The 26,538-nt window shown below is 39.0% G+C and overlaps 1 protein-coding gene across 1 annotated transcript in view; it reads left to right on the top strand.

Annotated features, from left to right (window-relative positions):
- LOC143143788 (extracellular serine/threonine protein CG31145) overlaps positions 1–26,189 on the top strand; it is a 125,157-nt gene extending 98,968 nt beyond the window's left edge. Inside the window, exons 4-7 of the mRNA XM_076305478.1 lie at positions 9,875–9,967; positions 10,392–10,696; positions 13,488–13,761; positions 24,587–26,189. Of these exons, the coding sequence (XP_076161593.1) occupies positions 9,875–9,967; positions 10,392–10,696; positions 13,488–13,761; positions 24,587–24,788 (874 nt within the window). The 3' untranslated portion in view covers positions 24,789–26,189. The remainder of the gene's footprint in view (positions 1–9,874; positions 9,968–10,391; positions 10,697–13,487; positions 13,762–24,586) is intronic.
- The last annotated feature ends 349 nt before the right edge of the window (positions 26,190–26,538 follow it).

The raw sequence follows: 26,538 nt of genomic DNA, 5'->3' as shown, positions 1-26,538 counted from the left end.
ATAATTTCCTAATTTCGTTTCCTGTCTAATAGTTTTCCCGATTTTACACATTTCTTGTCTCCGCGGGTTTTAATCTCGCGCGACCTCTCGCGAGTTTCCGCGATACGTTACCGGCCTCTCGTGTTCCACGGTTTGATTTTTAAATCGTACTTGAAGCCAGAGATACCAACTGGAAACACAAAATAGAATCTTACACCAACGAGAGAACCTTCTTTCGCAGGTCGAGGTCATATCATAGAAATTTCGAGTCGAACGACTGGACAATCGTTTAAAAAATATACCGTACAATATTGGAGAATTTCTATTTTGTGTTCTTTTCTAAGATCTTGGAATATTTCTTTTTATTTCAAAAAATGCTCGCGTAACATTTTCCGCGGTAATTTTACCAGCAGTCGAAATAATTGATTTGAAATATCGTCACGGTGTGGAGCTCGTTCTGAAATTAAATTAAAGGAGACGATTCCGTTGCAATACTTTCCGACGCGTTGCTTCGATGCTCTTTTAATTGCGGAAAATAATTATCCAATCGAGACGACATCCACGTAAACTTGGCTAGTGTTTTCACGTTGCATCACCTATATGTCTAATACGAACAAAAGACTGCGATTCGTTCAATTTTGTCTCTGTTGTAGAAGATGGAAACAAAATTTATTCAACGTACACGCGTAACGCGGACTCACGAACGAGAATTTTGTCCTTACAATCTAAACGCGTTCAGGGTCTTCTTAACCCTTTGCACTGGAAGCTTTTCTGCTACCAGAAACTAGCACCTCGATGAAATCCTTCAAATCGTGTAATTAATTTCAAACGGAACATTTTCGTTTCAACATTTCGTATAGATATGTTTACATCTTATAAGAAAAGAGTAATTGAATTTTAATTTCGATTCCAAACCGCGATGGTTTTCCAAATCGAAGCAAGTACACCGAATTAAGTGGCGATCGAGAATCGTCTCTCGAGTGGAAAGGGTCAAAAGGTGCTATTTCGCGAAAGAAATTATTCTTAAATTTCTCTCGATTAGAATATCCAATATTAAACATCTCGGTAAACTTCCTTCCCTATCGATCGGACAATGGGAACAAAAATTTGACCGAACGAAACGTTTCACTAGACTCCCGGCCGGTAGAAAGTTCCCATTGAACCACGATATCCACGTGTTCCAACGACATCAGCCTCGGGATCTGAATCGTTCCAAACGAGTTACCGAGTAGTAACAGTACAGTACCGGAAGAACGAGACCGAAAGACGGGAATAAAGTAGAGAAAACGTAATATCCCGAAGTGGAGAGAAAATTCGAGACAAGCGAGGGTCGCCGGGACGCTTATTGCGTCTCTTTTTATCTCCCCTGCACCTTCGGTCCTCTTGAACCCCTCCGGTGCACACATTTGGCCCTTTAAACTTCCGGTCGGCCGAAGATTCCGCGATAAGTGGCCGAGGCTGGCTTAAACTCCGGTAATAAGTTCGGCAATAAGTTCCATGGAAAGTTTCCGGCCTCGACCACCACCCCTGCGAGAAAGAGAAGGAGAAGAGTATCCCCGGCGAAATTGCGAGCGTCCCGACGCCACCAATCCCGCAATAAGCTCTCGTTACACGTTAAGGAGGACACCTCTTTTTCTCGTTCCGAAACGAACGAGCCACGGCTTTCTTTCTCCCTTCGCGAAACGCCAACCCTCTCCTCTCCTCCCCACCACTCGCTAAGATTCATTGAATGGACAATTTTTCGCGACACTCCCACTCGGGAAATTATTTCTTCGTGGATCTTTTTATTGGGAAGCCGTGTGAAGGCTCTTTGATTGCGGACCTGTTCCGACGAGTTTCTACTTTTCCTTCGTTTTTTGGTCATTCGAGGGGAAGAGTCGTTCTATTTTTGTTTCGGAGAATGGAGAGCCCGAAGCGGGGTGATTTAAACCTTATCGGTCTTACGTTGCCGCACGAGAGGACCACGTGCGGCAATTCCCACTTTCGAGCGGCAAAATCAGGACCTTTGGTTCCTTCGAACGGAGCAGTTGCCCATTTTTTCAACGAGTCGAGGCCTGATCCACGCCGAATCTACAGCGAGAGCGAGACGGTGCAACGACCAACGAGACTCGCATTACACGCGCGGTTGACACACTAGTTAGAATTGTTTTCAATCGTACGTGATTCGAACGATTGTTCGAAATCGTTCAATCGAGACAAGTGTGGCCAATTTGGAAGCTAACTCGTTTAGAAACATCGGTTTGTTTATTTTGTAAGATTGTAAAATGTGCTCGCGGTGCTCCGTAGAATTTTTTTATCCTCTCGCGTTGAAACGCAGCGAGAAAAATTGATAAGAGAATTTTCTATTTACGTCGCGAGCGGCGACGGTACGAGACAAGTTCGATAAATCGAACGTTGATTTTACGCGCGATTATTTTATTCAATTGTTCGTTCCTCGACCATCCCCGGAACGATTGCATTATTTCGAACAGTAGGAAGATTCTATTTACCTGAATTCTCTGTAACGGTCCGTTAAAAAATAAAATTGTCCCCCTTATCGTACTTTCTTGCGGTTTCAGAAGTTCGCGTTATTAAATTTCCCGCGAAACTTTCGCGTTTGAATTCCGTCTACTCGATTATTAAAAACAAGTTCCCTTTTCGCCGCGTTTTCTCGGAATACCATTCCCAGCGAAGAAATTTCGATAATTTCCCTCGCCTCGTTCCAAGAGAACTTTCTTGAATTTTATTCGCACCGAGCGAAATGAAAAAAACTCACGGATTCAAATTTATCGCGAATTTTCTTACGGCGGGTGTAATTTGGTAAATATTTTCAGGATCGTGTTCTCGCGATGCGCGCGAAAACTTTCGACATTTTCAGCATCGAGTTTATCGAATATACGCGGGTAATATGTTCAATTTAACTGGTTAAATGGAAGTGGCCCGGCGTAGGGCAGATATTTTTCTTTCACCTCGCCACTTGTGGACCGATCGAGGAACAATAATTACCATCGACCTACATCATTAGCTGGCCCGTAATTAGCGTCGGGTCGTTCGCGGTGTCGCGAATTCCAGTGAAACTGGTTTCACACACACGTACACACACACACACGCGCACACTCGAACGAGCTGCTTAAGATCGCCCATACGTAAAAATTGCCCACGAGTGGCTCTAAATTAGCGGCCTTTAAAATAAAGAAAAACACACAGCGAACACTAAATCGTCGCGAAATACCCACCTCGTTGCAAAGAAACGAACAAAAATGTTCGAAGGTTCTCAACGAATACGAAACGATGCACCTAATTTATATTATCCTTTTGGCATATCTAACGACTTCGCTCGCTATAATGAAACAAATTGCGAGTTCAGTTTCACGAAGACGTAACGTATCATAAAGGAAGCAAGACGAAAAAGTTTTGGAAATTGATATTTTACAACCCAATCTCTGTCATAAATCGTAAAAGCCCGAGGGGAACGCCTACATAGTTAACATTGAACATCAAAACCGAGTAAATGCACTTGAGTATACGTATTATAATTTTTCCTCGTGTTTTGAATTAACACGCACGTACACACAGACGCGCGTCGGAACGATTACCTCGAAGAAATAATATCTCATTAAACTCGATTACACGGTGTACGAGTACATTAATTTTCATTCTATTACGATTGTTACTTTATACGGGGAAGAAATCGATACGGGTCCCTCGATTTTCGGCTCAAATATCGAACTGCTTCCTTGAGGTAGCCTTTGTTCGATTTTGATTCTTTTTCTTCGACAAAATTTCCAAACCTTACCGAGAAAGTAAATACACACGCCCTCGTAATTCCGTTGTTAAAAGTTTTACAGTACCTTTGTAAAAAGAATGACGTAAAACAACTTAACACATTCCATGGTAAAAGACCCCTTAAGAGCGTTCAAGACTCCCAAGAAATGGCAAGACTCGTTCCCAACAGCTTTACAAGACCTTTCGAGACTTGTTGAGTTTCCTTCCACGACTCAAGATATATATCTCGAAATGGTTCGAATCCTATTACCAGTTTTGTCGCAGCGGTGCAACAAATCTTGTATTATTCCAACGATTAATAATTGTCAGGATAAATTGCGTACGGCTTCATTTGAATAGAAAATACCGGCTTCGGCGGTCTCGTTCCGCGCAATTATTCCGGCCAAATACCGGTTATCTTTTCCACAGACTTTCCGCGAAACGAAGGCGAAACGGGGCCCCGAAAATTCGCGAACGGAGGAGCTCGGTAAACAAAATTATGCCGGCGAAGTCGGAAGGTCAGGAGGCAAGGCCTGGCTGGTTGCCTCGCGACGCCAGTTAACTTTTAATCAGATGCAAATTACGCGCTAATTACCGCGCGACCGTCGTATTAATTAGCCCAGCCTGCACGGGAAAAGTTCCCCCACGACTAGCAGCCCCGTGCTTTTCCAAGTCTCGTTGCTTCGTTTCGGTCAGTGTCTTCGATCGTGGCCATATCCGATAATCGTTTCTCCAACAAACGAGACAGTCCCTCCTCGACGTTGACCAACACCTTACCACGTTTAAGTACTGTAGAAGTTTCGTTGTGATGAAATTCGCGAAGATGTTACGCGAGATGACGAATACGCGAGAAAGTTAGGCATTTTTTTTTTAAAGAGAATTTCTTTCAGGAGACTTTCGAACGTTTCTCGCTCGAAGCTTCTTACCGTGTGAAAATTTACAATTTCTCATCTCCAACGAGGAGAACTCGCGAGAGTGTACGGATGTTACTTACCTTGGTGAATGATAATTGTACACATCGGTGTCTTCGTTTCGATATCTTGTCTTCTCGCTCGTGTACGAAGTCGCTTCGAAAGATTACACGGACGATTCTTCGTGTTTGTATCGAGCACTCTCTCCGATCGATAAATCGTCGCATTCGTTGAAACAGGATAAAAGTATAGAGTCGTGAAAAATCTTTGCGAGTTATGATTCACCGATCTATTTTCAACGGCAATTTCGGCCACCTGCAACCTTTCGAGCATCGCTACGTTTGTCGGTAAAGTATCGTGGTAAAACGGTGAACTTCTTGACTGACATTTTCAGAAGGAACTGCAGAAACTCGGTCCCAACGTGTTGAATAATTTATCGTGTCGATACCAACGAATTAAAACTTTTCTCGTTTGTTTACGCGTCAACGTTTCATTCTCTCTAAAGATGACGCGCCATTCTTCGAGGATTCGCATCGGAATCGGTAACGTATTCGTTTAATTATCCATAAATTAAATATCCGTATACCGAGGTGTCGACAGTTACAATTGATATCGATGGGATGTGTTTATCGATATTTCTCGCGATACCGATACACTTCGAACGCTAAGTGTCAATAAGACAACGATACAGCTAGTTCGTTATCAGGGTTGTGGATCGTCCGAATGTTTTTAATTAATTTTGAACACGGTATATTCGCGCGATTTTTCATTATTCGAGACCGAGCCTCTGATTTTTTTCCGAATTCTTCCATGCTCGTATTATTATTTATAAAGGTAGAATTAACCTCGATGATGAAACAGTAGAGAAAAATTATTTTTTCCAGTAATTACAATCGAGTTAAAGTATAATACACAAGGAGACGCGCGATGGTAATTAATTTTCAAAATATCGAATTATTTTTTATCACGAGGCATTATTTCAGCACCGTTATTATCGTTAGCGTTTTATTATTTACGTTCGTTTCTTTTTCTTGAATTTGAACCATTCGACACGATCTACCACGAGAAATTAATCAGAATTCAATTTTAGAAAGTTTCCAATTACGTTTGATATTCGCGCTTCTTTTATTTCTGACGATTCGTGAACGTGATCAAACGTGTGTTGAATTTGATCTTAATAAGTCTCGTACCGTTTGAAGACATTTCTCAACAAGGTTTCATACCAGAATAACAACTCGAAAGGTAAACGCATTCGTCTTTCGCGGCTCAAATCTGAGCTTACGATTGAATCGCCTAAAATAAATGTCGCGCTATTTTCGAGGCTCGACTGGCGGGAATATCTCGGTCACCTAATTATGAAAAAGCTTAAGTCTGTGGAAGTTTCATTGTGATGAAATTGCTGCGCTTCTTGCTCACCGTGTACAATTTCAACGTCTTACTTAACTCCCTCGTCCTCGATAGCGATTGACGTATCGTAAACCCGCGACACTCGTAGTTAATGGCCACGCCAATAATTGTACAACCCCTAGCCCAACTTCTGCGTCCCTCCACATCATGGACCAACTAACCGAGTCGAGGTTGACGTTTTGGGAAAACCGTCTCACGAAGAAGAACTTAGTTACTTTGTTAGTTACCAGTTTGCCAATCTCCCCAAGATCCGTATTAAGCGACTCTATATTATTTAAGATTCGCCCAGGTGGAACTTTAAAACAAGTATTAAAATTTATAGAACGAGTTACACGGATTCATGGACAGTGTTTCTGCCACCACTTGTGCCCTTGTTTATATTTTGTACGCGTGTATACATTCGAGCGTTGAATCGAATTTTCGTTTCTTCGATTTTTATTTCGTAAACGAGTACGTACGGATCGGTTTAACTTTGATTTACTTTTCTGACGAAGATTATATACCGAATGTATTCTAAAGAGAAACAAAGGCAAGTCCTTTGTAAGTAAGAATTGCCAGTCATTAGATCGAACGTTTCAGTAGAGGAGCCTGTTACTAAGGGAATGTTACCTTTGTTCTCCTTCTCGATGATACCACTTTATTTTTAACCCTGGACAAAAGATATTTCTTTCTCCCTGTGATACATCGTATTTATATAATTCGATTTACACGGGAAGCTTTGGAACGGAGTGGAAACGTTTAACAACATCTCCGTTGAATATCTATTGTAAACTATTGGAATTTTTGACGTTCGGAACATGTTTTATTTGACAACTCTTTGGTTTGTCTTTTTGTTGGAATTTTAAACCGTACTTGTAAGGTAAATACTATTGCGTTTACAAAGAAGGTTTTATTTACCAAATAATTGTCTCTACGAATTCTATGGGAATTTACTTCCAGGAGGAGAACCCTTTACAATCCAAGAAGATTGATAACAATTTCTGCTTGTAGAAAAATGTAGATCAAATATTCATTTCTACATTAACATACTTACAATCGGAGTTTAACGACTATAGGAATCTGTTTTTCTCGTATCGATTTAAATACACCACTTACCTCGTTTAATAAATGACACGTCACTTGAATTTTCGTCATTTCTTGTTTTCAATCGTACTATTTGCAATATACGATGTAGCAAATAACACTTACTTAGTAATGCGAGAGTTTTGCAAACATTTAATTTGGCCATAGACTCTCTTCGTATGTAATAAAATATATCGTACAAAACAAATTTGTTTCTTCCGTTAAACAAAAAATTACAAGTTTCATATTCTGTACAGTTCGATCAACGAACAATGGAAAACGTGAATTCACAGAAAGTTGTGTTCTCGACGTTCAGAGTGATTGTTAAGTATTATACAATCGCTTCTTTTATTCGCGACGAGTTGTGAAGATATTTAAATAGATACCGAACTTGATGTAATTATTAGGTATCGATGCTCGCGTGTCTCGATCGGTCTCGAATCGTTTGAAGATTTTACTTAGAACGATTCGATACAAGAGTATCAATCTGAAATGTAATATCGGAACACGTCTCAGTCCCATCGCTATCTAAGACTCTTAAATCGATCGTTATTTTGGCAAATGCAAACGTGTATACGGTTTGGGTGCACTCAGTTCTCGGTAGTCGCGTTATAGATCCATCGTGTACGTACTAGGTTGCTCGTAAAATCTACATGAAGATCGTGAATAAATATTTGATCGGGGAAAGAATCTTCCGCTGTGGTGCATTTCGAGATCTCTCGCATCGTCCCTCTTTGTCTTGTTATTGTTCGTTGTTTCGTTCGTGCTTGAAGGAATTATTGCAACAACGTTTGCGTTCAGTTAAAAAGATTTCAATATTTGCATTATTTTCATTCACGAAGGAACGCTGCCCGCGAGCAGTCTTTATTCATTATGGCAGTGTTTCGGTAATTTGTCTCGATAAAAAATGGTACTACGATTCTTTCAATATTGATTCGTAAAATTTATCCAACATTGTAAAATTTACGAAAAACGGATATCGCTAATTTGGTCGAAATACACATCGTTTATTTCGTACTTGTTATTTGCTCGATTCTCCTAACTAACAGAAACACTATTTTATTATTAGTTTCCACTGTCCACGAAAATGGTAACAAAAGGGATAGAGAAATTGACAAAAAAAGATACAAAAGAAATATTTGGTATTTTTCTTTCACTTTCCATCGTAAAAATAACGATACAAATTCGTATCAAGTGTAGGTAACTATTGACGAGTGTATCGCGAATAGATAAAAAGCGAACGATATTTAAAAGACGGCATCGTTTGTACGAATCTAATAGTCCAACGGTTCGGAATATTTTTCCGAGCCACTGTGGATCGATTTTCTCGTAGAATTTTGATCAAGAATAATTGTTTTCGCGTGGAACTTTTTCTCATTATTTACATTCCCATCGAGTCTCGTTGGAGCACACTCGTTCAACGTCAGTACACCGGCGGAATTCAGGCTTCGTGTTCCTTTCCCGTGTTCCGCGAGAAAAGGTGCACACGTACGAGAAGGATTCCCTCGGGATGCCTTTTTTATTTATCGCCGTCGACTTCCACAGCGGAACCGGAGTAGGAGGTTAGACCATTTCTTCTGTCTCTACCTATACTCTCTCTCCATATCGCTGTGTTTTCTCGAGAAATCGTCTCCCTTTAGATTCCGACGTCTCGGTGTTCCAGCAGTGGTACGTGCGGTGTCCTTGAACGGGAAAAATATTTTTCCGAAAACAAAGGGAATAAAAAGGAAACCACTTGATCGTCGAACACCACTTTCGACCGAATTTCGTTTCAATTCGTGCAGAATTCATTTTGGAGTCGATCGTTAATGGACGTTCGAATCTTATCGATAATTGGAGTCATCGAGAAAATAGCGTCATTGTTAACGACAATAGGGAAAGATCGTACATTGGATCGAATGCTGTACAGCAGAAATATTTAAAAATTTACGTTTACAAAGAACGGTATACTGATCGTGAAATTCAGATCAAACATACGGGCGAATATATATATATTACATTTGATGTAATTTTACTCGATGAAAGAGCTCTAAATCTGAAACTTATTTGTCGTATAAAAACAAAATTGATATTTTTCCATTTATATCGCTTGCTATTTATTTTTATCGACTTTCTTCCTCTCTTTGTTACGTTTACTTTACTTTGTATTCTGTATCGTATATTTTACTCCAAAGAGTTCGATGTAATTAAGTTGCTGTTTCGAGAGTCGCGCAAAATACAAATTTTCATCCTTACGGAATATAATAATCCTATCGTCGTAGACATTAGCTTCTTACTGTCGGCGGCTCGACTCCTTCGTGAAAGAAGTATCGAAAGTGGAAACCACTTTCCGTTTCTACTTTCTCTCCTCCATTTTCTTTTGTATTTTCCACGCGTGGTTCCCAGGTCGTGTATTCTCATTGGTAAACCTCAACGATGTTCTTGAGCGGTGAAATATTTATCGAGAGAATTCCCTAGAGGCGTCAAAAGCGAACAGCAAAATCGTGAAAAACATTTCGACGCGTGTTTCGAAAACCAATAATTCCACGCCTGAACAGTTATCTATCAAAAGGCGTGGTGGGAAATTTTTCGTTTCACCGGAGGTAGCTATGCTCGAGTAATTCGTTCGGTAGGTTCGAACTACGAAGTAGCAGATGCAAGGTTGATATTCATTGCAACGAATTAAAATATTTACGTGTTGCGAATTGAACGTACGGTCGACGATTTGTGGTATTGTGCACGTGTGATGCAACTCAAGTGTTCGCCGGCTATAATATTTGCATTTGTGACAGGTTTCCGCGGGAACAGCAGACTCTGCCGAATCATTTCTACTTCACCGACTTTGAGAGACACACCGCCGAAATCGCAGCCTTCCATTTAGACAGGTGACTAAATCTCGTTCTATAATAATATTATATCGCCAACGAAATCGCGGCAGTATCGTTCAAAAATTAATTCCAATATAGAAATTTGCACGATACAGTCGTACTGCTGGCTATCGATGTGCATTTTTCGTTTAAATTAACATCGTTCAACATCGACGAAGGTACCGCAAGTTGGGAGATACTTTGGTCAAAAATTTGGTCATTTTCTACTCTTTCGGCGGAATTTTAAAGAAATTATTTCATTCAAGTGGAAGGTTTCGTTGAATTGAAAATTAATTTTAAATGTAATCGTTACAATGAAATCGTTAAGAAGGATCGAAGAACGTTGCTGACAGTTCGATATATTTTATTTAAAACGAGCTTTCTTCGAATCGAATCTATCGAATCGGAGTAACAATTATCTCGATGTGCAATTTATTTGCAGACTATTGGGATTTCGAAGGGCGATGCCAGTCACCGGTAGAACGTTGAACCTGACGACAGAGATTTATCAGATCGCCGACGGTGAGCTCCTGAAGACGTTCTTCGTCAGTCCTGCCGGTAATATCTGCTTCCATGGCAAGTGCAGTTATTACTGCGATACGGCGCACGCGATTTGCGGAAATCCGGACACCCTCGAAGGGAGTTTTGCCGCGTTTTTACCGGATAAGTCGTTGGTCACGCGGAAAGCCTGGCGACACCCTTGGAGAAGAAGTTACCACAAACGGAAGAAGGCGCAGTGGGAGCACGGTAAGGATTTCATAAACATCAAAGTAAATACAACATAGAAACTCCACGGTGAAGTAATTTCTACCGTACGTTTTCATAGTATTTATTATTGTCGCTATTATCGTATCAAGAACCGGAATACGATAAGGATTTCGTAAATATAAAAATAAATGTAAAATAGAAACTCCACGGTGAAGTAATTTCTACCGTACGTTTTCATAGTATTTATTATTGTCAGTATTATCGGTTCAAGAACCGGAATACGATAAGGATTTCGTAAATAGAAAAGTAAATGTAACATAGAAACTCTACGGTGAAATAATTTGTACCATACGTCTTGACAGTATTTATTACTGTTTCTTTTATATCGTCCATATCGGGTCGTGCATATTTAATTCGTGTATTTAGTTAAACCAGTACGGAGTTGTATTAGTAAAGCGTTACATCTGGGATCGAGTAAATGTTATTTATTTTTTTAGATAGGCTGTACATTCAAATTTTGGAAGGGTAGCATCCCTTTGGGATAGTCAGTTCCGATGTCTCATATGTCATATAAATAGGTTTCCGAGAATTTTAGAAAAGCTAACAAGTATTTTGTACCATTCCTATTTTTGGGGGGAAAAAAAACAGGTTGTAACATTTTATGTCGTCAACCGTGTACAACAGGGATTAAAATCGTAGTGAAACGGAAAAAGAGTGTAATTTTTAGTGTAGAAATGTGTAAAATGTATGAAAGAATGTTTTTTTCGTACGATACTTCGTTTTCGAGAAAATTGACTATAAAAACTTTTGAATTACGCGTGCGGTATGGTAATATTTGTAAATATCAATGGTGATACGATATTATTTGTTTGAACTGGTTGGTAACTAATTAGAACATAGCGTACTGCTGTCAATGTTCACAAACCCCAGCACAAGTGGAAATAACGAGCAACGTCAAGTTTTCAAAGTCGATTTTTCCAAAAACAAAAGTTTGGTCGACAAATTTTATTTCAAAATTTTATTTATATTTTTACACGAAGAATCGCCATTTTTTCAATGGTACTAGGAATTCCCTATATATAGGATAAGTCACCCAATACTTTCACGACACCTAACATTTCTTCGAGTTTTGTAAATTTTTGAGAAACCAGTCAAAAGATATCTCTCAGCTATTACATTTAACGCAAACAAATTATTACCCTTGAAGAAAAACCACCTACGTACGTATGCTATATAATATCCTCCTCAAAACCGTGCAACTTTGTACGCAACAATTTTTTCATGCAACGCGTAATTTATAAATTATTCGAAAAGACCGTGTCGGGTGTCTCAAATTATGTATTGTTCAATACTTATGCGCGTATCGAGTTATATTTATCGTGTATAACCGTATACGCGAATAATCGGGAATCGTAATTTATTAAACTGATGCAACGTCTTTCAATGCATATCAATGCAACGTTACCTTCGAATATAAAATACGCGAAGGCCCATCGTGAAATTTTAAATGCAAATACACTCGGGATGTAGAGGAAAGCGTGTCCTTGATAATACGTTTTGTGTCAAGTCGATGCGTCGATCGATTCTCGAGACGTCGAACTTTAAAGCGCGCATTTAAAATCCACGGGGATAGAGAACGATGGTCGAAATTCTTGAAAATGTGGAGACCTAGGCTTTTCCAGGAAATGCGTGCACCGCGACTTGGGGGTAGTAAAAAATGGCTGACTCAGCGTCTGTCACTAACCAGAGAACACGAACCAGAGTTTAAGGTAGGTCAGTCAACACGCGCGAGGGAAAGGTTCGATTGCGCTGTGCCAGACAGAGACAGTGGAATATTAAAAATCATACTTTGCTTTAAACGACGGTATCTCGGGAACGAAAATTCTAATGAACGTGAAACAGAAACCGTGTTATAAAGGAGACTTTCACGCTCCCGATGCTGTTACATAAAGGGTAAAAGTATAAATAACATCGCACTACCAGGTGTGCCATGTTTGTGTAACTCTAACGACTGCTACTCTTGCATTTAAATGCATTTTCGCGATAATGTTCAGAACAATTCTATTGATTAGTTTTTGTGTCATCGATAATGTGCAAGATTAATTTTTTAATACCACGGTCCGTTACAGACTTTATTGTTTACTGTGTTACCATTTTTCGAAACCGAATTTTTTTCCCGCCAATTTATCACGCTTTCGATGCGTCAGCAAACACTGCAACACCATAATTCAGAAGAGTTATAGGGGGATGGGTATTATATTTCTGCGTGTAAAAAATTCTTGCTTTCTACCAGTTTTCATTGTCCAAATGTAATAATTGAAAATGTAACTAAGGTTATTAATAGGTCGTTTTTCAAGCTTTGAAACTTTTTTCATTCACCTGTCGATATCAGACTTTGTTCTAGCCGCAATTTTGAAAAATTGATCAACAACTGGCGAGACGATCCTAATTTCGACAAATATGATTATTTTGAAGTTCAACGATAACAAAAATTATTCGTGAGGACGAAAGTTAAAAATAAAAAAAAATATGTGGTTTCAAACCGAAATATTTCACAGAGTTTATCGAATATTTAATATTTTAATTTTTTCACATGGATAATCGATCAGGTGTCAAAGTTCTGTGTAAAATGTGATTCAAATTGAAATGTTCAAATATTCGTCTAAAGTATATGAAAAATTTTCACCCGCAAAAATATTTTATCCATTCCGTGGCGAATGGAAATATTATTTCCATTTTTCCAGCGGTCTCGATCAAATTTGAATGTACAATATTTATTCACTGTACGCCAAGCAGAAAATCCTAATGTCGTGTATTTCAATGGTTTCAGACTCCGATTACTGTTCCCTAGTGAAAGAAATACCGCCATACGACGAGGGTCGAAGACTGCTGGATTTGATGGACATGGCTGTGTTTGACTTCCTCATGGGGAACATGGACAGGCATCACTACGAAACGTTCAAGATATTCGGCAACAACACGTTTTCCTTGCACTTGGACCACGGCAGAGGCTTTGGAAGACCTTTTCACGATGAAATATCCATCCTGGCTCCCATATTGCAATGCTGCATGATCAGACAGACCACTCTAAGTACCCTGTTAAAGTAAGTCTTTGTCGAACTTTTAGAAATTCTTTATCAACTGACAGTAATTACTCTACATCGGTCTAAAGTAAAACTTTACTCGCTCGATTCGTTTCATCTGTCTCGGTTAGGTGAAAATGGCAAACTCGTTTTATTGTACAAAAAGCAAAATCCTTCGTAAATTGTAAAAGCTCTTTACCACTTACACTCTGGTTTATGAGATACCTAGTAAATACAAAATAAGATCAAATTGACATTATGAAATGAAACGAATATTTATAATTCTTTACATTGTAGAAAGAATGTAAATCGTGTTGCGCGTTAAAGATTTTATCGGAAAATTCGCTTTCCATCGATGTATCCCTTTCGTTTGGAAACGATCGCTAGAACTAATCGTGGTCTCCTGTCGATTAGTTTGTTTCAAACGTATTCTCGTTGCAAACTTTCTCCAATTCACAATTAAAATTCTCGAAAAATCGGTACCTACTTTCTGAATCGACATTTTTTTATTTCAAACCTCCCAGTTCTTGTCAACTGTGACGGTCAACGAACAATGTTTCACCAGAAGGGGTTCTGAAATTAGCGAAAAACTTCTCCATTTTGTACGATTCTTACTTTCGAAAAATTGTCAAACGAAGCTGAAATTGATATTTACATTCTCCGAAAAAGACTATACGTTTCATTTGGTGACACTCGGGAAAAAAATTCGCAAAGTTCACCCATTCTTCAACGCCTCGATGTCCCCCCTTGAAACCTAAACACCCTTAGAAACACCGTTTCTAGTCGCATTTTTCGAGTTCCTTTCTCGTGTAAATTCGCGAAAGAAACAACCGTTTAAATTTCCTGGAATTTTCACTACACGTCCACGTAAAAAGCAAACTGTCGCGTTTCCAATTGGTTCCTCGCGATCCGTCCGTAACTATCTATCCAGGGGTAACAAGATCATCGATCTCCTCTCCCCAGGCGTTTCTAATTCAGCCGCGATCGTATCGTGAGCCGTCGCGAGGGATCGATCGCGCGAAAATTTACAATTCGGAGCGGCCGATTCTCTCCGCGGATTTCGAAAAAGGGAAACGCCTGGAAAACTTTACGAGCCGTGAGAGGAGAGATGAGCGGGGGTACGGATAAGGCGGATTTCGGAGTGAAACGTTTTACCAGAATTGCCCGCCAGTACCGTCGCTCGTGAATCTCCGCTTTGATGCGGATTCACGGGGACGGGCTTTTTACGGGCGCGATAAATTCGACGAGAAGCGGATTTCGTCGACACGCGTAGTCCCACGCCACGTGCACCGCCGCGTGTACGTGTGCGGTGACCGATGCACGATTCTGCTGGCCGATTATCGATTTGTCCGGGACACCGGTGCTTAAGCCGCCGTTACGAGCTGCTAACTCGAACGGCAGATATCTCCTTGGCGGGACGCGCGTATTTCTTCCCTCGTGCGCGACACCTGCCACTGTCTCGATAAAAATTCAACGCAGATTGAATTCACCGAGATACCATGACGCCGGGATTCCCAGCCCCAAGATACCCACGAATTCTTTAACCCTTTGCGGTTCGATTTACTTTTCGCGCGAGATCCCTGCCCGCTCCTCGTAACCTGCTTCCTTCGACCTATCGCGAATCATTCGCGTGGAATGTATACGTGGATGGTAGGTTTCAAATTAATTTACCAGTTGTCGCTATTCACTTATACTTTGCATTTGTATTCTTAAGTTCGTTCGATTCGTAATACAGAAGACCCGTCGACGAAAATATATACACGTACTTATGTAAATACATCTATATTTACTTTACGTACGTAAATAGTGTAAATGAGAAACTACAGGTGTCACGATTAGGTCGTTTGTTTCGACAGAAGGGATTATATTTATTAAATTCCACTTTGAAAGTGACGAAACTCCTTTGATGTTACTACTGTGTTTATTTGAAAAGAAAATACTCGATCACAGTCTTTGACTCTCTTCGAATCTCTAACAAGTGTCCAATCGTTTCTCTCGTACACTATATTGTCACATGGATTAGTTCCCTTAATGTTTCTCATTCCATGCATTTGGTCACGTTCAAACAAAATTCCTCGATCCGACGCCATCTCGATTAGTCGTCTCTCGCACCTTGGTTCTGTTATTCTGTTCAAGGATTCTTATTTCACGCCTCGAAGACACTTCACTCTGTACCAAACACTCTTCACGTTTTCTCAGAACTATACGTATTTCGTTACATTCCCACATTATGGTAAATATTTTTTCTTTCGTAACTCTTAGCGATTATAGTGGAGGTTCTTTCGAATCAATAGGAAGGCAAGGTGTTCGAATAACAGAACTCTCTTCCAATATTAAATTTCATTCATTCGTATGGAAACGAAGAGAGTCTGTTTGAATATTTAACAATTGTATGTTTTCGTAGAGGTATATCGCGTATGTTAGAGTGTCTGGAATGTTAAATACTAATTTTAACGAAGCACAAATGTTCGTTGGTCCAACCTGAATTGCAAATTTTATACATTTATGAAATGCCCGAATATGAAAGATATACGCCATTCATATCCAAAATATATATGCAGTTATGCAAAATGAAATTAATTTTGTTATATTAATTGATAAAATATAAGCTGTATGCACTTTCAGGTGTTTTTCACATTAGCAAATGGTTCAATTTCTGGTTCAATTTCGTTCCTGCTACTTTTCCACTTCAAGGGAGAAACCATCGCTTACATAATATTCATTTTATTCGTGCCTGTATACATTCATATAAAATTGATCAGATACTTTCCTTTATTATATATTTAATTTAATCAAAACATAATCGGTGACTATGAATCTTTGGAAACGTACGAAATATATAGTTTGAATTTTTTCATTAATGGACAAACGTACAAAACATGTCGAAAAGAATATTTATTAAAAAAATAGTTAAAGAATAAGTGTAAAATTCAATTTGATCGTAAGTACGATTTGGTAATAGTTTGAATACTTTGTACAATATTTTGTCAGATGAGTAAAATACATAGCTTTAAGTCGAATGGGAAAAACACAGCGAAAAATTAAGCCTACACCGATTGTATCCCCATAGTCGAGATTGGTCGCGTCGTTTACAAGTCTGCATCACTGCGAAATATGCAGAAAGATTCATTTCGGATAGCATTACTTTTCTTTAGCTATTAATCGTACAAATAAATTCTGGTAAATTCCATTCAACTGTGGAATAGTATTTTTCTGAAAAACAATATTTCCAAAATGAAATACTGTGTCGAAAACTAATTAGAAACTCTCTTTCATTCTAATATCGTCTCTAAGATCAATTGTTCAGATTGTAAATGATGAAATTTTAAATCTGTTCAACTTCGAAATAATGTCTTTTTGAAAAACGATATTACTAAAATGATAAACTTAAATTACGATTAATTAGGACTAATAACGTTTCTTAGTGTTTTTTTTTTTTTCATGATGGTTCAATACTTGTAAGAGTGCAACAGTCAAATACTTGTGGTAGGATTAGATACAAGGTAAAGGTTCGACGTACAGTACGCGTCATCGTTGCGTCTCTCGTGTCTGATGTCCACTGAAGAGCTTCGCCCTCAAGAACCGCTCTCGAGAGTAAGACTCTCTAGTGGACACAGCATTGAGAGGAAGAGTTCTTTCACACAAACATGCGGCAGCCGAGTACACAGATGTCGAGGCAACTGCCACCATGAAGGCTCTGTCGCTTGCTCGTGTGAAAGAGCTCTTATACTCGATAGCGACTCTCGGAGGTAAAACTCTCAAGTGGACACCTGGCATTAGGAGATCGACCTAAGGGGCGCTCACCCCTGGCTTTGAAATTATGGGCATTAAAACTTGAGAGAGAAATAATAGATTACTATAATTTATCTCAAAGTTAGTATTGTACTCGTTATTATTCTGATAATTGAGTAAATAATTAATAGTTTTCCATGGGACTAATGGTTTTGCACGAAACCATTCCTGTCACTTATTATTTGATGCTAAGAATAAACAAGATTGATTGCTCTAATTACTGTAATACAGAAGACACAATGAACGTATCTGTTCAGTGTATCTCATGTTTAACCCTTTGCACTCCGAACGATTTTGGACGTTGGCTATCAGTTACTCAGCGCCACTTTACAGCAGAAACGAACATTTACAAACCCTCGTATTATTTACTATAATTTTGGAACTAAGTAACATATTATAATGATATTGGACTTATACGAATTGGTTGAGATCGAGGAATGTATATTTGCAAAAAAATCAATATTTTATTGTTTATAATTTTGTACAGTATGATAAATTTTGAAACACTTCCCCATATGCATTGCAGGCTGATTAGTGCATGTTTGACAATAATAATTTGTTTGACGCCTACCACCAGGTATTTTTCTGTTAGAACACACAATACAGTCTCGTTTTCTTCGTCCCAGATCTAAAATATGTAATTTGTTGTCTAATCTATTGGATGGACGCGTTCTCGATACACGAAAATCGCCCCTCAATTGGTCAATTAGTGTTTCGACAAACTTGTGGTGTGTTATTGGCGTTTCATTATTTGTTTGTTTCGAGATGCGATACATTATGTATGAATTTATCACACACATTTCCAACCCCCAAAAAAATAACTTTCTCCACCATTTCAACGATTTACGGAGGAAACAATACATCGAAGCGTATCGATTCGCACGATCCACACCACTAACATCATTTCCGGTTTATTCACTGTTACATCTCCACCGCCTAATGTTCCGTGGATAAATTGTAGTTGAGTGTTATAATAATTCGTGAGCATGGTAATAATTCTTTTATCTTTCCACGCAAGAAGCGTAGTATTATTTCTCCTGTGTGCAACTGTTTTATTTGTTGAAAATTTTGGTCTTTTTATTTGTGTCGGTAAGCCTTTTCGATTAATTTTTACAGTGCCAGTAAGATGACAATTCATCTCTCGCAATCCTTCCCCTAAAAGGATGCTGGTATAGTACCTGTCGGTGAACATGTGGTACCCTTTGGCATCAGGAACTCTGTCTAATAATTTCTTGTATAAATGTAGCGGAATCCTTGTGCTTACTGGAAGATCCGGCCGGGATATATTATCAGAAGTTATGCTGCCATAGTATGGAAGTATTGTGAATAAATATCCTGTTCTTGAGTGGCGCCGAGAAGTGCTCGGACCTTCGTGAGCACGCCTTTCAGGTTCTCGTCTAACACAAAACCCGCTGATATTTCTTGTATATATCTTAGTAATTTAACGATATTTTGATTCGATTTCTTGTGCCATTTCAAGAGAGAACTTCAGGGAAAATTTTTAAATTGTCAAATATTCAAATTTTTAAATTTTTAAATTTTCAAAATTTAATATTGCGTTGTGCCAATTTTATCTTTACAATCTTGTCGATGGACGAAATTTAAAATAAAAATTATGAAGTGTTAAAATAAACATAAATTGTTGACTGATATATTAACAGAAATGTAGAACTTGAAATGGGTAAAATAGTAATACGTGCGATATTTTTGAATAGGATTGAAGGACTATGGTTCTACGCTGAGAACAAATATGAACGTCTTTAGAAATAAAAAGTAATGACATCAAAGTAATGACAATCTGTCTTTAATTTTATCGATTCACAAGACGCTATGTAATAATTACTAAATATAATTTGAATGTTTCCGATGCCAATAAGGTACCTATGATATAATTATGAAGATGGAGTACATCTAAGTACCATTACGCGTCCATTGCATTTTCTTCATTATAGCGATTGACGTAATATTTTCTGATTAGGGCTCACAATCAGACCGAGACGTTGAAGTATCATTACATTACGTTCGTTACTGTATCTTGTCTCCTATTAGTACTAAATAATAAGTAACGCAAGACGAATTATATAAATCAAAGTAAGTTACACGAGAAAAATAAAAACACCACTGTCATTTATCTCTTCGTTGCGATCGGACTTGCGTAAAAAAGGTATCGGAAAAGTTTACATTATCCACGGTGTAAATGCAAGGAAATAACTTACTTCGATTTCAAATTCATCCATTTTATCTCTCGAATATTTGATTTCGCTTTGTCTCTGCGGAAACTATAGTATTCCAGGCTTTGAGGAAAGTTTGATTCCTAGTTGAAGTTAATTTACCAGAAAGAATACAGCTTGAATGCGGAAAATCGATAGCTTGTCGGCTATTGTTCGTGAAGAATTTAATAATTTTGTGTTTGATCGTCGTTCGTTCTGGTTATTGTTAGAGAAAAGCATTACGAGTCCAAGTAGCTTCTTGAATGAAATCGTGCTGCTCGTTGAAGGCGCATTAAAGAAGCCCACACGCTGTCCATTAAACCCGATATTATAGGATAATTGCATCCTGTGGCTACTTCATCGTAGCTACTTCATCGCGTCAGTCACGGTTGCTTCTTTCATTATGACTTCGTTTTCATTCAATTCCCATTCAGCGAGATCCAACGTGCGTTAGTACGAAACGTTATACGGCACGGTGCTGCGAATGCGTTATTAGATAATTAAGTTTGCAATTTGATATATTTTCTGATTATTCGGAACGACGCGTCGATATACATATTCATCGTATTCATGATACCAATACACGCTCGAGATTCGGTTTTTCGCACGGATATCGACAAATTTCGTTTTGCATCTCGGGGAATTGGAAAGTAATCGAAGGGAGTATTAAAAGTTGGAGTTATTAAATTAATTTCGATCGAGACTTTGAATTGGCGAGATTGAATTGACGAAGAAAAGAATTCTTCGGTAGTGTTGGTAGAATTAACGAATTAAAAGAGACAAATTTGTTTACTATTCTCTTCCGTGGGAGCAACAACGATGTTTTTATAATAAGTTGAGGGTAGAAGGTTTTAATGTTGAACTGTAAGTTGGAAATTTTGACTGTATAGATATCGAGGCAAAATTTTGCACACGTTTCGATTAGGTAAATACTGGGAGGATCTGTCGTTCGGGGCCATCAATTTCCGCAACGACCATAATCGTTCAAACGGTATAAAAGCTGTTCGATCAAGTCTTTCCTGGTCTCCCTTGTGACATCGAGAAGTAGCCAGCCGAGAAAGTACTTTTATCCGCGTGCTTCTTTGAAAATGCATCCTTCAGCGTACACATGCGTGCATATAGGGTGTTTCAACAGAAAACCGTTATACGCTAGGATATGAAATTACTCCTCGCAAGAAAAACAAAAATCTTTAAACGAAGAGCACGTAGATCACAGAACTTTTCAAAGTCTTTTAATATTCTGTTTCCAAGCTTTGGTAATTTTTCAACAAATACTTCGAGTTTGAAAAAAGAAACTGACGAGAACGATCTTCTCAAAACGATCGTACAAGGTAACACTTTTTTTCAAATACTACGAAAATGTTATTACCATGTGTTAGAAATAGTAAATAACACAATTGGTAAGTAAAAATGAGAAATGTAGAAAACAGTTTTATAGACAAAACCAATATTTAATGCTTCATTCGTTTATCGATAAAGAAACAAAGTTCGACAAATTTAACCATCGTTGAATTTCATTTATTGTTCGTAACATAAAATTTATACTCCGATTAGGCATCGGGGGAAAAGTAAGCCAAGAAATAATTGTTTCACGTTATTTTGAACGTTCCCACTTTATATCCTCGTGCTTGTTATCAGCACAATGCTTTATACATCGTAAAATTACTAAAAATGTATATTCTCTGTTTTCTCTTACTGTTGAACAATAACCAAAAAAATTATGTTCGGAGACACGTTCAAACGAACAATTGAAAAATGTACGTAGAGATCGAGGGTATTGATGGGTTTGACGCTAAGAAAAAATGAGCTCGGAACATTATAATTATCGATATAATTATAAACAATACTAGACATCTAGTATCCATTTCGCAAAGTACATTGAAACAAATTTCGAAAGTTAAACGCGAAAAAGGAAAAAAAAGAACTAAACGGTGGTCCCCTCTTCCCTCAGCATTTAATAACACATTACGGAGTACAAAGAAGACCAATGCCAAATTTTCCAAGCTATAATTCAAACGTTAGAATCAGACGGTCCACCCTATATAGTATAAATGGCAGCCATGAGCTGTCTGCTTAAGTCGATACTTTATTCATTGGCTCTTCCGCGAGGAAGACCTAGATCCTCCATTATTGGACCCCGTCTCGAAATCTCGAAGGACGTTCGAACACCTCTGAAAACTCTTTAACCTACCCGCTGCGAAAATAATCTTCGAACGGGCGTAACAGAAACGAAGATACGTATCTTTCGACCGGACGAGAACTTCTAATTACGAGTATTTGCATTTTTATTGAAAAATTCCTTTCGCGGCGGAGCGGCCGCGCGGGCTGATCAATTTAACGGGACAGGGAGAGAGGGTCACGTTTTTTAATCTTTCTAGTCCCGACGACTTCTGCGTCGTTCGCGGATTTGCATGTTTATTAAAAACGATCGACTTACTTTGATTCTGTGAATATTGAAAGCCGAGAGTCGGGGTGGAGAAGTTTTTGGCCGCGACCCTTCGGATGGATAAAGGGATTCGGAACGCCGATCGATAAATAAATTGTCGACGAGTTTGCACGCTGGAAGCTCGCGAACGCTGAATATCAACCATTGAGAAGTTGATCAAAGTTGCGGTGGTCTCATTGTTCAACCGACGATCACTTTCGCTGAGGCAAAAATGGTTTCCACCATCGCGTTCTACAGTCACCATTTGTCGCCGCGTGCCATTGTGCGGGAAATAAAGGAAAGTTTTATATTTATGTTTGGATTTCTCTACTTATATTATCACTTTCTCGGTTATCCGTTTACTGGACTCTGAAGAAATACAATGGCGACGCGTTCTCTTTGAGCCGGAAAACGGAAAACTCGTTTCACTTGAGCGAATATGAAATTTATAATTCGATACTTCTCGGAGTGCTCTTCCAAACGTAAATTCGAAGTTAGAAAATTGTATAAACGAATGGTCTAACGCTCAAATATTAAATATTATCTCCGATAGATTCTTCAAGAACGTTTTCAATGTAGAATTAAACAGGTAATTGGTTCACGCGATTACAATATATAAATTATAATATATGACTAGCAATGGGATTAGAAAGTGTTCGTTAATATTCAAACATTTATTTTTCGGACAATTATAGTTTCGATATGGGCGTGAAAAATTTTCAAATTTTTCAGAAACTGTCTTTTATCGCACGAACTTTACGCACTAGTGGATTCGTTACATTTACACATGAGAAATAAATTAAAAGTTATTTACAACTCATGAGAAATAAACGGAGCGATGGAAACACTTGGGAATCGGTGTGAACATCGAATATAATCACTAGCCATGTAAACTTGGAATTTGTTAGCATCAGAAAACATACTAAAAACTCTACTTTTAATTTTCCATAGTATATACTTTCTTAAATTACATAAATACTCTTAATTTTGACATCGGTGACAATTTATTTCGCTACATGTTAAATTTGGCAACACAGTGCTTAACAGTTAATAATTATCGGTATCATATAGTTACTAGCCACGTAAGCTTGGAATTTGTTAGCATCGGAAAATATACTAAAACTCTTTTGGCGGCGCTAAATTAAAGTATGTTAGAAAGGAGTGAACGGAAATATAAGGAAGTGGGGATAAGCGTTTCATCCCGGGCCTGCTAGTGGACTCGTCAGTAAGGCATCCTAGCAGGCCCTGCCTTATACGCCGGGACATTGGAAGATCGGTAAGAGGTCGTATATATAGCGATCGGAGCAGGTACGGGAACTTGCGGGAAACGGTTGGTGGTGAGTTTCCCTCTGGTGGCAAGCGTGGGTAGTGCCGCCACATAACCCCCTTGCCAGTGGTAAACGATACTTTGAAGTTCCGTCCTGATGTCCCAGTGGCGTAGGTATTTGTTCCGTAGTTCGGTTTGGCACAACAGGCACAGGAGGAGGTTGTCCAGAGCGGTGGAAGAGAAGAATGCTTCTTTTTCGTAGTAAGGCCCAGCTGCTGTCGATTGCGGAATACGCGTGGCGAGCATCGTTTGCTCAAGCCGCGTTTTCGCTTGTTGTCCGACGTTGATGCGTGCGCGTACCAGTATTTATGAAACGCATCGGTGTGGTCGGTGAATAATGTCGACAAGCTGCCTGCTGTCCTCCTGGGGTTGATCCTGATGGTTAGCCGGGAGTATAGCGTTCGTGTCGTCGCTGGCAGGTCGAGGAGTCAACCCTCGGAGAGGGGGATTTACGAAAAATCGGCCTTTACGTTGCGTTCCTTCCATCGTCTTGTGCTGCACCTGTACTGCTGCTGTGCTGTTGTCCAGAAGGTTGCGTGTTGCTAGACGGGGTCACCACTTTGGCGGCGCTAAATTAAGTATGTGAGGAAGGAAAGAACGGAAATATAAGGAAGTGGGGATAAGCGTTTCATCCCGGGCCTGCTAGTGGACTCGTCAGTAAGGCATCCTAGCAGGCCCTGCCTTATACGCCGGGACATTGGAAGATCGGTAAGAGGTCGTATATATAGCGATCGGAGCAGGTACGGGAACTTGCGGGAAACGGTTGGTGGTGAGTTTCCCTCTGGTGGCAAGCGTGGGTAGTGCCGCCACACTCTAGTTTTAATTCTCCATAGTATTAATTTAATTCTCCACTTTCTTAAATTACATCAATAGTCTCAATTTTGACATCAGTGACAATTTATTTCGCTACGCGTTAAGTTCTACAACACAGTGCTCAACAGTTAATAATTATCGGTACTAATAAGTATATTATTGAACCGATATCATTCCAAGCCTAAACGTTACACCCAAAGAAAGAACTCTTTTCTTTCAGGGACTCTCGTCAAACACCAACAGACCAGAAACCTCATTGGTTGTCCATTTTCGTTTCAGGTTTCACAATGGACCAGTGTCTTTGAGCGCGGCATTGCGAAAAAGCATGGCGAAGGATCCCGTGGCGCCAGTTTTATGGGAACCCCACTTTGCAGCCCTCGACAGAAGGGTGCGCGTGATACTTCAAGCGATTAGGGACTGTATAAATCGCGAGGACTCGAGCCAAGTCATCCACGAGAGGACCGAGGACGTTGCATCCTAACCCTTTCGCGTATTCACAGTGAAACAGACGTTGAAATTGTCGATAAAAACAATTCGGGGAACTTGGAATTCATCGCGAGGGTGTACCATGTGCAACGTTGTAAAAAGTATGTGTAAAAAGTCGTGTAAAAAGGCTATATATGGTGAACGTTTGAACGATATCGGGCGAGCGTGTATGAATTTCTCGTATCTCGTGGTTCCAGAGGAATATTTCATTGTTGATCGAACTTGGATCGGTTACCGGTTAATTATTTTATCCGCTGCGAGTCGCGGGACGAAACTGTTTCCCGTTGTATCGTTTGTCGTCGATAATAATCGTGTTCCAATGTTCTTTTTCCTTTTGTCCGTTTCAACGAAACTTGTACAAAGACGCTGTACATAGTGTATGTATCGTAAGGCAGGAGAAATTTTCGAATCAAAAACACTCGCCACGCTCCGTTTTCTGTGTATATAACGAAGACTTAACGACGAAGTATGCGTGTAAAACGAAACATCGATGATCCCTGCCCGGAATATTTTCGAATTCGATCGATTCGGGGGAAGCGTCTCGTCGCAGGCGGTTTCATTGTTCGATACGGTCCAAGCGGTTTCCATCGAAGTGTCTTATTTTTGACATCGATCGTTCGAACGAAATCGGTAGATCGTTCTTCGACGATGACAAATTTATCGTTAATCGGTTTTCTCGGTAAGATGAGAGATTTTCTGAGCCACAGTTCCTCGCGTTGACACGATGCGCTCTTGCTCGAGGATCTAGCGTCCGAATTCTTCTTTTTTTTTTTTTTTTTACGAGAATTACACTTTACATCGGGAAAAAGACGGTTCTTTCGCCCTACGTGTAATCGAACGTGTGTCCTGTCCAAGTGGAATATACGATGTGCGTGCGAGGTGTCTTTTGTAAAATGTGCTTTTCATACGCATGTACTTCCGTTGACCGTTTCCAAAGTGCAACTGTACTCGTAAGTGTTTTTTTCTTTCTTTTTTTTTTTTTTTTTTTTTTTTGGAGGGGCAATGGAGAAAAGAAAAAAACTCTGCTGGAGAAACCTTCGTGTACTTTCATCGCAACTCTCGATCTCACCGAATACATTGAAGTTCCTTCGTTCCTTCTTACTTGTGCCTTCCTAGTCTTCCAAACCGATAAAATCGTGATAAGTTACAGTTAATGCTTGCGTTATTGGAACGATTTCGTATATTATTAAACGAACGAACGATGTATTACGAAAGCTTCTTGATCGCATTGCTCTGGTCATTTTAAGTGAAGAAAATAATATATTTGTAACATTTGTTCGGAAAGAGGAAACGCTAGTGAAATTCTGCGAAATAATTTTGTAAGTTAATTTCTTTTATCAAATATTTAACTAGTATGTACTTACCTCTTATGAAATAAATTTTGTTCGAATATTGTTTCAGGTTCTTAAAAACAAATATATTGTCAACTGAAAATGATCGAAACGACGAGGTCGAATACATTTCATAATAAATTACTCGATTCGGTTAATAATGTTTCAAATCGTGGAAAAGGAAAACATATTTTTAAATAATATTTAAAAAGAGACGAAATACGTTTTCTATTCTTCTTTTAGATTGTGTAAAGTGTTCAGAAAATGTTCAATTTCGCGCGATAGAAATCACATTGTTAATCAAGTATCTCATTGAACCAAAGTAGCCTGTAAAAGTATTTCGTACGATATTGGAAATCTTAATTAATTTTGAAAGTTTATTAGTGGAGATCGTTTTAATTTTAAGTTGATTAT

The sequence above is a fragment of the Ptiloglossa arizonensis genome, chromosome 2 (genome assembly GCF_051014685.1).
Source record: "Ptiloglossa arizonensis isolate GNS036 chromosome 2, iyPtiAriz1_principal, whole genome shotgun sequence".
Lineage (NCBI taxonomy): Eukaryota > Metazoa > Arthropoda > Insecta > Hymenoptera > Colletidae > Ptiloglossa > Ptiloglossa arizonensis.
The sequence above is the reverse complement of the archived record's forward strand: the minus strand, read 5'-3'. Positions and strand labels throughout refer to the sequence as shown.